Here is a 13280-nt window from a genome sequence, read left to right on the forward strand (position 1 = left end):
CAACAGGACAGCTAGGACACAACACAGGACACCTGGAACACACCAGAACAACAGGACAGCTAGGACACAACACAGGACACCTGGAACACACCAGAACAACAGGACAGCTAGGACACAACACAGGACACCTGGAACACACCAGAACAACAGAACAGCTAGGACACAACACAGGACACCTGGAACATACCAGAACAACAGAACAGCTAGGACACAACACAGGACACCTGGAACATACCAGAACAACAGGACAGCTAGGACATAACACAGGACACCTGGAACATACCAGAACAACAGAACAGCTAGGACACAACACAGGACACCTGGAACATACCAGAACAACAGGACAGCTAGGACACAACACAGGACACCTGGAACATACTAGAACAACAGAACAGCTAGGACACAACACAGGACACCTGGAACATACCAGAACAACAGGACAGCTAGGACATAACACAGGACACCTGGAACATACCAGAACAACAGAACAGCTAGGACACAACACAGGACACCTGGAACATACCAGAACAACAGGACAGCTAGGACACAACACAGGACACCTGGAACATACCAGAACAACAGAACAGCTAGGACACAACACAGGACACCTGGAACATACCAGAACAACAGGACAGCTAGGACACAACACAGGACACCTGGAACATACCAGAACAACAGGACAGCTAGGACACAACACAGGACACCTGGAACATACCAGAACAACAGAACAGCTAGGACACAACACAGGACACCTGGAACACACCAGAACAACAGAACAGCTAGGACACAACACAGGACACCTGGAACATACCAGAACAACAGAACAGCTAGGACACAACACAGGACACCTGGAACATACCAGAACAACAGAACAGCTAGGACACAACACAGGACACCTGGAACATACCAGAACAACAAAACAGCTAGGACACAACACAGGACACCTGGAACGCACCAGAACAACAGAACAGCTAGGACACAACACAGGACACCTGGAACACACCAGAACAACAGGACAGCTAGGACACAACACAGGACACCTGGAACATACCAGAACAACAGAACAGCTAGGACACAACACAGGACACCTGGAACATACCAGAACAACAGAACAGCTAGGACACAACACAGGACACCTGGAACATACCAGAACAACAGAACAGCTAGGACACAACACAGGACACCTGGAACATACCAGAACAACAGGACAGCTAGGACACAACACAGGACACCTGGAACACACCAGAACAACAGAACAGCTAGGACACAACACAGGACACCTGGAACACACCAGAACAACAGAACAGCTAGGACACAACACAGGACACCTAGAACACACCAGAAAAACAGGACACCTAGAACACAACACAGGACACCTAGAACACACCAGAAAAACAGGACACCTAGAACACAAAAATACATACCTAGAACCCAATACAAGACACACATAGAACATAAAACAAGACAAGTAGAACACAACACAAGGGGACAGACAAAAGGGGATTTTATATCCAGCATGCCTATACTGCATTGCATGAACAGCTGAGAGCTGAGCAGAGCCTGACAAATGCCAAACACTCAGGACCCGGGGGCTGGCAGGCGGCTAACATCCAGGAGACCGACGCTACTCATGATAACACCTGCCCCCCGTAGAAGAGACCCCTCTCTTTGTCTGGTCTGCTACAATGATATCTCCCCCCACGAGGAATGTAACTCTACTGCAGGGAGGAATTAGCCTCTATGTATCAGTCACAGTGGTGGTGTCATCTGATATAAAGTAGTGTCCTGTTCTACCAAGGTGCTGCTTACAAAGTCAGGTTTGTCTAACAGTGTTTGATCGATACCGTCCCTTGTGCAAGACAGGGATTAACATTGACCCAGCGCTCTGACCTGAACATGAACCCTAACAGGTAAGGTCAACAGAACCACTTGTCACGACCTCAGCCATGACACATTATTAGAACGATACATGATCCAACCTCTCCATAAAATATCTACACACCCGATTCCTCCGTGAAAGCAATGTGCCCAGTGGCTTTGTTAGGCCAGAGATGGTTTACACTTGGGCCGATGAGAGAGAATGGTGGGGGGAACTGAAAGGGAGTCTGAATTTTAGGTGTTTGTTTCCATGACCTTGCTGATCATGTAATGTGATGACCCCGCGTTTTGACATCTGGGTGTCTGTATGAGAACATCGAGGTGGTACTCTGGTTCTGAACAAACCAACAACAGGGAGGTGACATTGAGATAACATTGTTGAGATGGAGTTGTTGTGCCTTTTTGCAAAGCAGGCAGAAAACTATATCACTTGGACCCATGTCTCCATACAAAGTAAAAGCAGCCATCGATCTGGACTTGGACTCAGTCCAAGTGTCTAGCAGAGTTTTAAACAGATGGTATTCTGTTACCCATCTTTGAGCAATTCATCAAGAGGTGGTTTGGCTTTGACTAGAGAGAGTGGGATGAACTACAACCCTCTGACTATAGAGAGTGGGATGAACTACAACCCTCTGACTAGAGAGAGTGGGATGAACTACAACCCTCTGACTAGAGAGAGTGGGATGAACTACAACCCTCTGACTAGAGAGAGTGGGATGAACTACAACCCTCTGACTAGAGAGAGTGGGATGAACTACAACCCTCTGACTAGAGAGAGTGGGATGAACTACAACCCTCTGACTAGAGAGAGTGGGATGAACTACAACCCTCTGACTAGAGAGAGTGGGATGAACTACAACCCTCTGACTAGAGAGAGTGGGATGAACTACAACCCTCTGACTAGAGAGAGTGGGATGAACTACAACCCTCTGACTAGAGAGTGGGATGAACTACAACCCTCTGACTAGAGACAGTGGGATGAACTACAACCCTCTGACTAGAGAGAGTGGGATGAACTACAACCCTCTGACTAGAGAGTGGGATGAACTACAACCCTCTGACTAGAGAGAGTGGGATGAACTACAACCCTCTGACTAGAGAGTGGGATGAACTACAACCCTCTGACTAGAGACAGTGGGATGAACTACAACCCTCTGACGAGAGAGTGGGATGAACTACAACCCTCTGACTAGAGAGTGGGATGAACTACAACCCTCTGACTAGAGAGAGTGGGATGAACTACAACCCTCTGACTAGAGAGAGTGGGATGAACTACAACCCTCTGACTAGAGACAGTGGGATGAACTACAACCCTCTGACGAGAGAGAGTGGGATGAACTACAACCCTCTGACTAGAGAGAGTGGGATGAACTACAACCCTCTGACTAGAGAGAGTGGGATGAACTACAACCCTCTGACTAGAGAGAGTGGGATGAACTACAACCCTCTGACTAGAGAGAGTGGGATGAACTACAACCCTCTGACTAGAGAGAGTGGGATGAACTACAACCCTCTGACTAGAGAGTGGGATGAACTACAACCCTCTGACTAGAGAGAGTGGGATGAACTACAACCCTCTGACTAGAGAGAGTGGGATGAACTACAACCCTCTGACTAGAGAGAGTGGGATGAACTACAACCCTCTGACTAGAGACAGTGGGATGAACTACAACCCTCTGACGAGAGAGAGTGGGATGAACTACAACCCTCTGACTAGAGAGAGTGGGATGAACTACAACCCTCTGACTAGAGAGAGTGGGATGAACTACATCCCTCTGACTAGAGAGAGTGGGATGAACTACAACCCTCTGACGAGAGAGAGTGGGATGAACTACAACCCTCTGACTAGAGAGAGTGGGATGAACTACAACCCTCTGACGAGAGAGAGTGGGATGAACTACATCCCTCTGACTAGAGAGAGTGGGATGAACTACAACCCTCTGACTAGAGAGAGTGGGATGAACTACATCCCTCTGACTAGAGAGAGTGGGATGAACTACAACCCTCTGACTAGAGAGGTGGGATGAACTACAACCCTCTGACTAGAGAGAGTGGGATGAACTACAACCCTCTGACTAGAGAGAGTGGGATGAACTACAACCCTCTGACTAGAGAGAGTGGGATGAACTACAACCCTCTGACTAGAGAGAGTGGGATGAACTACAACCCTCTGACGAGAGAGAGTGGGATGAACTACAACCCTCTGACGAGAGAGAGTGGGATGAACTACAACCCTCTGACTAGAGAGAGTGGGATGAACTACAACCCTCTGACGAGAGAGAGTGGGATGAACTACAACCCTCTGACTAGAGACAGTGGGATGAACTACATCCCTCTGACTAGAGAGAGTGGGATGAACTACAACCCTCTGACGAGAGAGAGTGGGATGAACTACAACCCTCTGACTAGAGAGAGTGGGATGAACTACAACCCTCTGACGAGAGAGAGTGGGATGAACTACAACCCTCTGACTAGAGAGAGTGGGATGAACTACAACCCTCTGACTAGAGAGAGTGGGATGAACTACAACCCTCTGACTAGAGAGAGTGGGATGAACTACAACCCTCTGACTAGAGACAGTGGGATGAACTACATCCCTCTGACTAGAGAGAGTGGGATGAACTACAACCCTCTGACTAGAGAGAGTGGGATGAACTACAACCCTCTGACGAGAGAGAGTGGGATGAACTACAACCCTCTGACTAGAGAGAGTGGGATGAACTACAACCCTCTGACTAGAGAGAGTGGGATGAACTACAACCCTCTGACTAGAGAGAGTGGGATGAACTACAACCCTCTGACTAGAGAGAGTGGGATGAACTACAACCCTCTGACTAGAGAGAGCGGGATGAACTACAACCCTCTGACTAGAGAGAGTGGGATGAACTACAACCCTCTGACTAGAGAGAGTGGGATGAACTACAACCCTCTGACTAGAGAGAGTGGGATGAACTACAACCCTCTGACTAGAGAGAGTGGGATGAACTACAACCCTCTGACTAGAGAGAGTGGGATGAACTACAACCCTCTGACTAGAGAGAGTGGGATGAACTACAACCCTCTGGAAAAAACACTTAAAAAAAAACAACTCAAACTTGTATCTCAAACAGACCATTTCAAAAATGCTTATTATTTCGTTCTAGAGGATGATGTCATCATCCTGAGGATGAGCTGGCCAATCAGTGGTCTACTTGCATTCATATTTTTAATGCCCACACCATTCCAACACAGAAAAGCTGCGTTTTAACATACTTAATAAATGAAAAAGGAAAACTATTTCACTCATGTTGTAATTAACTATAAGTAATATTTCATAAAAATCTGGAAACACTGGACAGTTACTTTAACCCAGTTAATCAGCTTCCCTGACTGTTGGCTGTGTCTTTAGTGGTTCACTCGTATTAAAACATCAGTCAGTACTGTTCAACAGCAATTGGAAATGTTGGCCTGGTATTGAAAGTAAAGTTTGCGGACAACATATGAGAAACGAAACAATAAGTATACTACACTCCTTACCTTCTGAATGCATGTGGCAGCCTGGTCAGGGTCCAGGGTGCTGATGGGTGTTTGGCTCTTGGCCTGGCTCCCTTCTTCCTCAGCCTGCCGTATCTCCTTCATGAAGCGATGCCTGAGCCGACCCTGCCGTGCCCGCTCACAAACCTGAAGGACCCGAACAGCTTCCTCCAGACACATGGTCTGAACCGACACCTCCTGACACAGACAGTTTTATAGACATAAGAGGGACAGGACCTCAACACTGTGAGAGTAATGTTAACCTCCTCCCCAGGCATACAACTTGGGGAAGAAGCATCTGCTGTGTGAGACTAGAGTATTGTTAACCTCCTCCCCAGGCATACAACTTGGGAAGAAGCATCTGCTGTGTGAGACTAGAGTAATGTTAACCTCCTCCCCAGGCATACAACTTGGGAAGAAGCATCTGCTGTGTGAGACTAGAGTAATGTTAACCTCCTCCCCAGGCATACAACTTGGGGAAGAAGCATCTGCTGTGTGAGACTAGAGTAATGTTAACCTCCTCCCCAGGCATACAACTTGGGAAGAAGCATCTGCTGTGTGAGACTAGAGTAATGTTAACCTCCTCCCCAGGCATACAACTTGGGGAAGAAGCATCTGCTGTGTGAGACTAGAGTAATGTTAACCTCCTCCCCAGGCATACAACTTGGGAAGAAACATCTGCTGTGTGAGAGTAATGTTAACCTCCTCCCCAGGCATACAACTTGGGAAGAAGCATCTGCTGTGTGAGACTAGAGTAATGTTAACCTCCTCCCCAGGCATACAACTTGGGAAGAAGCATCTGCTGTGTGAGAGTAATGTTAACCTCCTCCCCAGGCATACAACTTGGGGAAGAAGCATCTGCTGTGTGAGACTAGAGTAATGTTAACCTCCTCCCCAGGCATACAACTTGGGAAGAAGCATCTGCTGTGTGAGACTAGAGTAATGTTAACCTCCTCCCCAGGCATACAACTTGGGGAAGAAGCATCTGCTGTGTGAGACTAGAGTAATGTTAACCTCCTCCCCAGGCATACAACTTGGGGAAGAAGCATCTGCTGTGTGAGACTAGAGTAATGTTAACCTCCTCCCCAGGCATACAACTTGGGGAAGAAGCATCTGCTGTGTGAGACTAGAGTAATGTTAACCTCCTCCCCAGGCATACAACTTGGGGAAGAAGCATCTGCTGTGTGAGTCTAGAGTAATGTTAACCTCCTCCCCAGGCATACAACTTGGGAATAAGCATCTGCTGTGTGAGAGTAATGTTAACCTCCTCCCCAGGCATACAACTTGGGAAGCATCTGCTGTGTGAGAGTAATGTTAACCTCCTCCCCAGGCATACAACTTGGGGAAGAAGCATCTGCTGTGTGAGACTAGAGTAATGTTAACCTCCTCCCCAGGCATACAACTTGGGGAAGAAGCATCTGCTGTGTGAGACTAGAGTAATGTTAACCTCCTCCCCAGGCATACAACTTGGGAAGAAGCATCTGCTGTGTGAGACTAGAGTAATGTTAACCTCCTCCCCAGGCATACAACTTGGGAAGAAGCATCTGCTGTGTGAGACTAGAGTAATGTTAACCTCCTCCCCAGGCATACAACTTGGGGAAGAAGCATCTGCTGTGTGAGTCTAGAGTAATGTTAACCTCCTCCCCAGGCATACAACTTGGGAAGAAGCATCTGCTGTGTGAGACTAGAGTAATGTTAACCTCCTCCCCAGGCATACAACTTGGGAAGAAGCATCTGCTGTGTGAGACTAGAGTAATGTTAACCTCCTCCCCAGGCATACAACTTGGGAAGAAGCATCTGCTGTGTGAGACTAGAATAATGTTTAATATTTTATTCTACATACACACTATATATCTAGGCTGAGGTAACCGTATTTCTTTTAATGAATTGCATGGTAACAATTGTAATAATTTCTTGCATAAGGGAGTCTGATAGTGTGTTTCTCTAACCTGCTCAACCTGTTCAATGTGTCCCCCTTTAGCCATGACATGAGCCAGCATCTTCTCTCTGTCCCGCAGCACACGCATCTTCTCTCTCACAAAATACTGAGGGATGGGCACCTCCAGGTCCTCCTGCAAAATATAATATTGCATAAATATTTCTCTGTCGTTGTGTGTGATTCAAAAGGTAGAATCTCTGAGTTAAAGGGGTGAGTTCCAAATACTTTGAAAATGACTGTCAGGATACAGAAACTCCTTTTCCTCATTCCCCCTTCACGTCCTATCACTCAGTCCCCGGTACAGTACCACTGACTCACAGGTGTCAGCTTGAGGTCCTGCAGCACATCATCAAAGTAGTGGAACTCTGAGAACTCCAGCTCCACCATCTCGTTCTTGAGCTCCAGGATTCTACCCATCACGCCGTCCAACACGTGCCTGACCATGCGTCTCTTCTGGGGGTGAACTATCTGGTCGTAGACAGCCTCCAGGCTGCGGAAGATCTGCAGGTACTTCAGGTAGAAGGTGGCCAGGCCCTGGAAGACCTGCAGCCGGTCCTTCAGCGGCCGAGGGGCAGTGGGAGGGTGCTCATCCACCAGGAGGTCCTCCAAGGCTCCATGGGCCTGGACCCACATCCTGGTGTAGGAGCTGAGAAGAAGGACAAGGAGAAGGAGGGGAAAGAGAAGCAGAAGGGAGAGTGAAGGAGGAGGAGAAGGGAGAGCGAAGGGGAAAGAGGAGGAGGGGGAGGGGAAGGAGAAAGAACAGGAGGAGAGAGAAGGTGAAGGGGAAATAGAAGGAGGAGGGGAAGGAGGAGAAGGAGAAGTGAAGGAGGAAGAGAAGGGAGAGCGAAGGGGAAAGAGGAGGAGGGGGGAGGGGAAGGAGAAAGAACAGGAGGAGAGAGAAGGGGAAGGGGAAATAGAAGGAGGAGTGGAAGGAGAAGGAGGAGGGGAAGGAGGAGAAGGGGAAGTGAAGGAGGAAGAGAAGGGAGAGCGAAGGGGAAGGGCATATCATATGTGGATGGACATATTGGACATATTTCGAGGGGAGGGTTCTATTTCGAGGGGAGGGTTTCTTCCTATTTCTGTCACTTTCTCTCTTACTTTTCTGGACGGATCAAGGCCAAGGTAGAACCGTCACCTGCTTCAGGATAGCTGCCCTTGGCAGAGCTGTCTCTCCAGGTAATGTCTGATAAGTACCGTTAAAAGGATTCTAACACCTATTTCTTTCACTTTGCACTAGATTGTCAATAACCCTCTCTTTGTCATGCAGTAACTGGCAGGTGGTCTGTCAGTCAAAACCTTCAAACAAGCCTAACACCACCTGGCTAAAACACCTGGGAATGAGAGGGGTGCACTTGTCTTCTTGGTCATAGTTGATATTTACTGTAGGTATAAAAATACCTTCCTACCTCAGCCTAGCTGTTGTAAAAATACCTTCCTACCTCAGCCTAGCTGTTGTAAAAATACCTTCCTACCTCAGCCTAGCTGTTGTAAAAATACCTTCCTACCTCAGCCTAGCTGTTGTAAAAATACCTTCCTACCTCAGCCTAGCTGTTGTAAAAATACCTTCCTACCTCAGCCTAGCTGTTGTAAAAATACCTTCCTACCTCAGCCTAGCTGTTGTAAAAATACCTTCCTACCTTCCTACCTCAGCCTAGCTGTTGTAAAAATACCTTCCTACCTCAGCCTAGCTGTTGTAAAAATACCTTCCTACCTCAGCCTAGCTGTTGTAAAAATACCTTCCTACCTCAGCCTAGCTGTTGTAAAAATACCTTCCTACCTCAGCCTAGCTGTTGTAAAAATACCTTCCTACCTCAGCCTAGCTGTTGTAAAAATACCTTCCTACCTCAGCCTAGCTGTTGTAAAAATACCTTCCTACCTCAGCCTAGCTGTTGTAAAAATACCTTCCTACCTCAGCCTAGCTGTTGTAAAAATACCTTCCTACCTCAGCCTAGCTGTTGTAAAAATACCTTCCTACCTCAGCCTAGCTGTTGTCAAAATACCTTCCTACCTCAGCCTAGCTGTTGTCAAAATACCTTCCTACCTCAGCCTAGCTGTTGTAAAAAATACCTTCCTACCTCAGCCTAGCTGTTGTAAAAATACCTTCCTACCTCAGCCTAGCTGTTGTAAAAATACCTTCCTACCTCAGCCTAGCTGTTGTAAAAATACCTTCCTACCTCAGCCTAGCTGTTGTAAAAATACCTTCCTACCTCAGCCTAGCTGTTGTAAAAATACCTTCCTACCTCAGCCTAGCTGTTGTAAAAATACCTTCCTACCTCAGCCTAGCTGTTGTAAAAATACCTTCCTACCTCAGCCTAGCTGTTGTAAAAATACCTTCCTACCTCAGCCTAGCTGTTGTAAAAATACCTTCCTACCTCAGCCTAGCTGTTGTAAAAATACCTTCCTACCTCAGCCTAGCTGTTGTAAAAATACCTTCCTACCTCAGCCTAGCTGTTGTAAAAATACCTTCCTACCTCAGCCTAGCTGTTGTAAAAATACCTTCCTACCTCAGCCTAGCTGTTGTAAAAATGAGAGTTTGTTGACACATAGAACTATCAATGCCATAGAAGAAAACAAAAATGGCCGCTAGATATCCCTAATGTCACTCCCTAACAGCCATCAACAAATAACCATTATAGGCCTACAGATGTAGGATCTTAATTTGACCCATATTGTCACAGCAAAATAATCCTGTAGCAACGGGATTTTAACAGATTTTAACATTTAGTCCATAATCTGGCCAAAAAGTAGGCTACAAGAAAAGTGCAATACTGTTAATATAACCGTGTGTTAATGTGGGTTTTCAGTTCATTTATGTGAATCACAAAGCTCATCTGCATTTCCTGCGGTGCTGGAAAATTCTCAGCAACAAAACAAAGAGTGATAAAATGATGCTCCTACATCTGTATACATGTAATTATTTTCTTTTAACTTTTAACATAGTTGCTGCCTCTGTATATCTAAAAGAGCTGATGCTTACAATGGAGAAACCAGGCTCCTTTCATATTCCTATGAGGCCTATGTCATTACCCTAAAGGCAGCATTTCCATGGCCCACTCTTGTTAAGGGACTGGTTGAATCAAAGCTGCCAGGGGTCAGTGGGTGGGAATGGGGGAGGTGTAGTGAGGACTAGGCTGAAAGGACATTTCTGAGGGGGACGTTACAATAAAAATGAGAGGGTGTTGGGGAATTCAACCAGATACCCAACTAGTGCCCAGGCAACAACGCTGTGAAGTCAAAATAATTCAAAGGACCCCCAATGAAACCCCCAAAACTACAAGGTCAACAAATCACAAAGGCTTATACCGGTCAGGGGACCAGGAAATAAAGGATGAGGCTTTATTTTGTTTCTTTTGTTTCACATGTCCTCAGTGAGTAGACATATGTCTGTGAATAAAGCTGTGTGGTAACATTTCAGTAACAACATCTAGGGATGGGAAATATAGCTCAGACTAACTGCTTTTGAAATGCTTAGCCAGGTTGATACAAACGTGACTGTCTGTTGTTATGGGAACAGCAAAACACAATGTAGACTTCCTCTCTCTTTCGCAAACTGCTGCTCTCCCATAGCCCTTTTAATAGTCAGGAAATCATAAAGGAAGTATGACCACAACTGAGTAAGTGGTTGACTCTGTTTAGAGTTGTGCAGTGCCTCTCCTGGATATGTCTGTGGATGTCATTTGGATCTTTCCAAGTGTCCTATAGGCCTATATAGTCTAGCCACAACATTGGTTACAGCATTTGCACACTATGAGATACATCATGTAGATAAAACAAAATAGAATACCTGTGTGACATTCTTGAGTGTAATTCCACGAGCTATGTTTCCAATAGAATTATGAGTTCCGTTTTTCTCGATGCACTATAAGGCTATTAATGCACAAGCATTGCATTTGGCGGCAGGTAGCCTAGTGGTTAGGACGTTGTACTAGAAACCAGAAAGGTTGTAAGATCGAATCCCCGAGTTGACAAATTTGTCGTTCTTCCCCTGAACAAGGCTGTTAACCCACTGTTCCTAGGCCGTTATTGAAAATTTGTTCTTAACTGACTTGCCTAATAAAATAAAAAATTGCGCATCTGATGAAATTGAAAACATCTCACTTTAATTAAAAAATGTGGTATTTAATGATAATAGCTATATTTACGTTATTCTAGGGGAAACACCGCTGTCAGAAACCGTTCGGCAGTCAAAACATGGGTCAGACAGGTGCTTTGGAGACCAGGTTAAAATCTCTATCGCACAAAACAGGAGCCAATAACATCGCATTTGACGTGGGAAAATATCGTCACACTCTCAAATAACACAGAATAAGATTATAATTTTAAACACGAATCATTTTAGATTTTGTCATCAATAAAATCACACTGAAGATGCCATACTATACCTATTTTTCAATTTAAAGACTTCGCCAAAAAAGTTATGCGCTTTCCCATCGACTGAAGCGTGTTTGCTTTCTTGCTGTGTGTGCGTGCGCCAGAGCGTCTAGCAACGAAACGCCACGCCTGCGCAATGAGGTTTGACCAAACGACCGCTCGTGTCGTTTAGAACTGTAGCAGAAGAGATGTTGCTCTCACTTTACCGGCAGCAAATTAATTTACACAGAGCATTCCTTTCTCTTGTGTCAGTCTACATTTGCCCAAGTTGTTTTTCTGAAGTTGTTGAAAATATTTAGTCAATAATACCAGCACATGTAAAGACAGACACACGTCACTATATGCACGCTTAGGCAAATGGGCTGGCTGAATAGAGATGAATGGTTTTCTAATGTGCAATATCAGCATACTGTAAAATTCTATTTGCAGTGAACGCATCAATAGATCCTAAGGACATCCTTTATCCCGGTGGTCCCCCAAAACAAAGACTGATTATGAGTGCTATATGATCCGTCATGCGTTCCTGCCATGGTATATTATTTATATCATTAAAATAGAGGTTTAAGGACACAACATGGGCAGTTATGTAGCCAACTGTAACCTCATAAGGTGGAGGGGAGAGGGGTGCTTTTTACCGAATCTCACTGGATTCCCCTCTGACGGGCCCAAGCCAGGTGGGAACAACCTCAGAAAGTACCCGAATCTGGCGTTGGCTTGCAGGACATCAGAGACGGGCCCTGATGGTTCTGTCAGATGCAGTGAGGATGGACATGCATTGTTGAACCAGGTGCAGCACCCTGGCTTTGTCAGTCAGACACAATCTATCTACTGTATCAAATTCCCTGGCAAACAAACATCCATCCTTCCTTTCTAAAATTACACAATACATTGGCAAATATTTCAATGAATGAAATTTCACATTGTGCTTTTTTATATGGCATATGGTAAGATGTCTTGCCAAAATCAAGATAACAAGAGCCAAGCTGGCATAGGGCCTATGTGTTTAAACTCATCCCAGTAAGGCATGCAGGTGAACAGGTGAGCTCCTAAAGAACGCCAAGCCTTTGAGTTTGTTCCAAGAAAGGTTAAAAAATATAGTTAAACACCAAAAACATTCAACACAAAGTGTTCCAACTTTAACCACGTGCAGGTCAAATAAAGGAGAGTGTCTCTTCTGTCTAGATAATCTGTTTGCATGAATTCCTTCATACCTACTTTGCCTAGAAGCGCAAAATAATCGATATTTCACACCAATCTTTTATGCGCACTCAGGTCACTCCAAATGGAATTTGGTTAATAGAGAGCCTTATTGGGGAATTTGGTAATGAAGCCCTTTGTTTTTTTTATCTACATCAGGTGAACTTGTGGCTTGCATTTACTTTCTACATTTTTAGTCATAATTTTAAAGGAGAAATTAGGGCGAAGTGCCTTGCTCAGGGGTACATCTACAGATTTTTCTCAGGAATTCGAGTTAGTGCTCCAGAGCTCTTAACCGCTAGGCTACCTTCCTCCGTGGATACCAGTTGTATGTCTCTGCATCCAGAATGATAGAGGTAGTTTAGTGAGCCAATGCTAACTA

The 13280-nt window shown here is 45.5% G+C and overlaps 1 protein-coding gene and 3 long non-coding RNA genes across 6 annotated transcripts in view; all 4 read right to left on the reverse strand.

Annotated features, from left to right (window-relative positions):
• The window catches only part of iqca1 (IQ motif containing with AAA domain 1), a 76879-nt gene extending 65089 nt beyond the window's left edge, over positions 1-11790 (reverse strand). The window contains exons 1-4 of the mRNA XM_052499808.1: positions 11115-11790; positions 7649-7976; positions 7341-7463; positions 5395-5589 (exon numbers count right to left, since the gene is read on the reverse strand). Of these exons, the coding sequence (XP_052355768.1) occupies positions 5395-5589; positions 7341-7463; positions 7649-7976; positions 11115-11125 (657 nt within the window). The 5' untranslated portion in view covers positions 11126-11790. The remainder of the gene's footprint in view (positions 1-5394; positions 5590-7340; positions 7464-7648; positions 7977-11114) is intronic.
• LOC127916774 (uncharacterized) lies at positions 6-1306 on the reverse strand. The gene is made up of 3 exons (XR_008095869.1): positions 993-1306; positions 705-800; positions 6-176 (listed from the first exon to the last, which is right to left on the reverse strand). It is a non-coding gene; the product is annotated as an uncharacterized LOC127916774 (long non-coding RNA).
• Positions 5801-6403, reverse strand: LOC127916775 (uncharacterized). Of its 3 annotated transcripts, none has more exons than XR_008095871.1 (3): positions 6215-6403; positions 6094-6156; positions 5801-5844 (listed from the first exon to the last, which is right to left on the reverse strand). It is a non-coding gene; the product is annotated as an uncharacterized LOC127916775 (long non-coding RNA). The 3 variants fall into 3 exon arrangements; XR_008095870.1 differs by lacking the exon at positions 5801-5844 and adding an exon at positions 5928-5971; XR_008095872.1 differs by lacking the exon at positions 5801-5844 and adding an exon at positions 6010-6035.
• LOC127916772 (uncharacterized) lies at positions 8728-9850 on the reverse strand. The gene is made up of 3 exons (XR_008095863.1): positions 9398-9850; positions 8968-9297; positions 8728-8926 (listed from the first exon to the last, which is right to left on the reverse strand). It is a non-coding gene; the product is annotated as an uncharacterized LOC127916772 (long non-coding RNA).
• Positions 11791-13280: the final 1490 nt, after the last annotated feature.

Source organism: Oncorhynchus keta, chromosome 37 (assembly GCF_023373465.1).
Source record: "Oncorhynchus keta strain PuntledgeMale-10-30-2019 chromosome 37, Oket_V2, whole genome shotgun sequence".
In the NCBI taxonomy this organism is placed as follows: domain Eukaryota; kingdom Metazoa; phylum Chordata; class Actinopteri; order Salmoniformes; family Salmonidae; genus Oncorhynchus; species Oncorhynchus keta.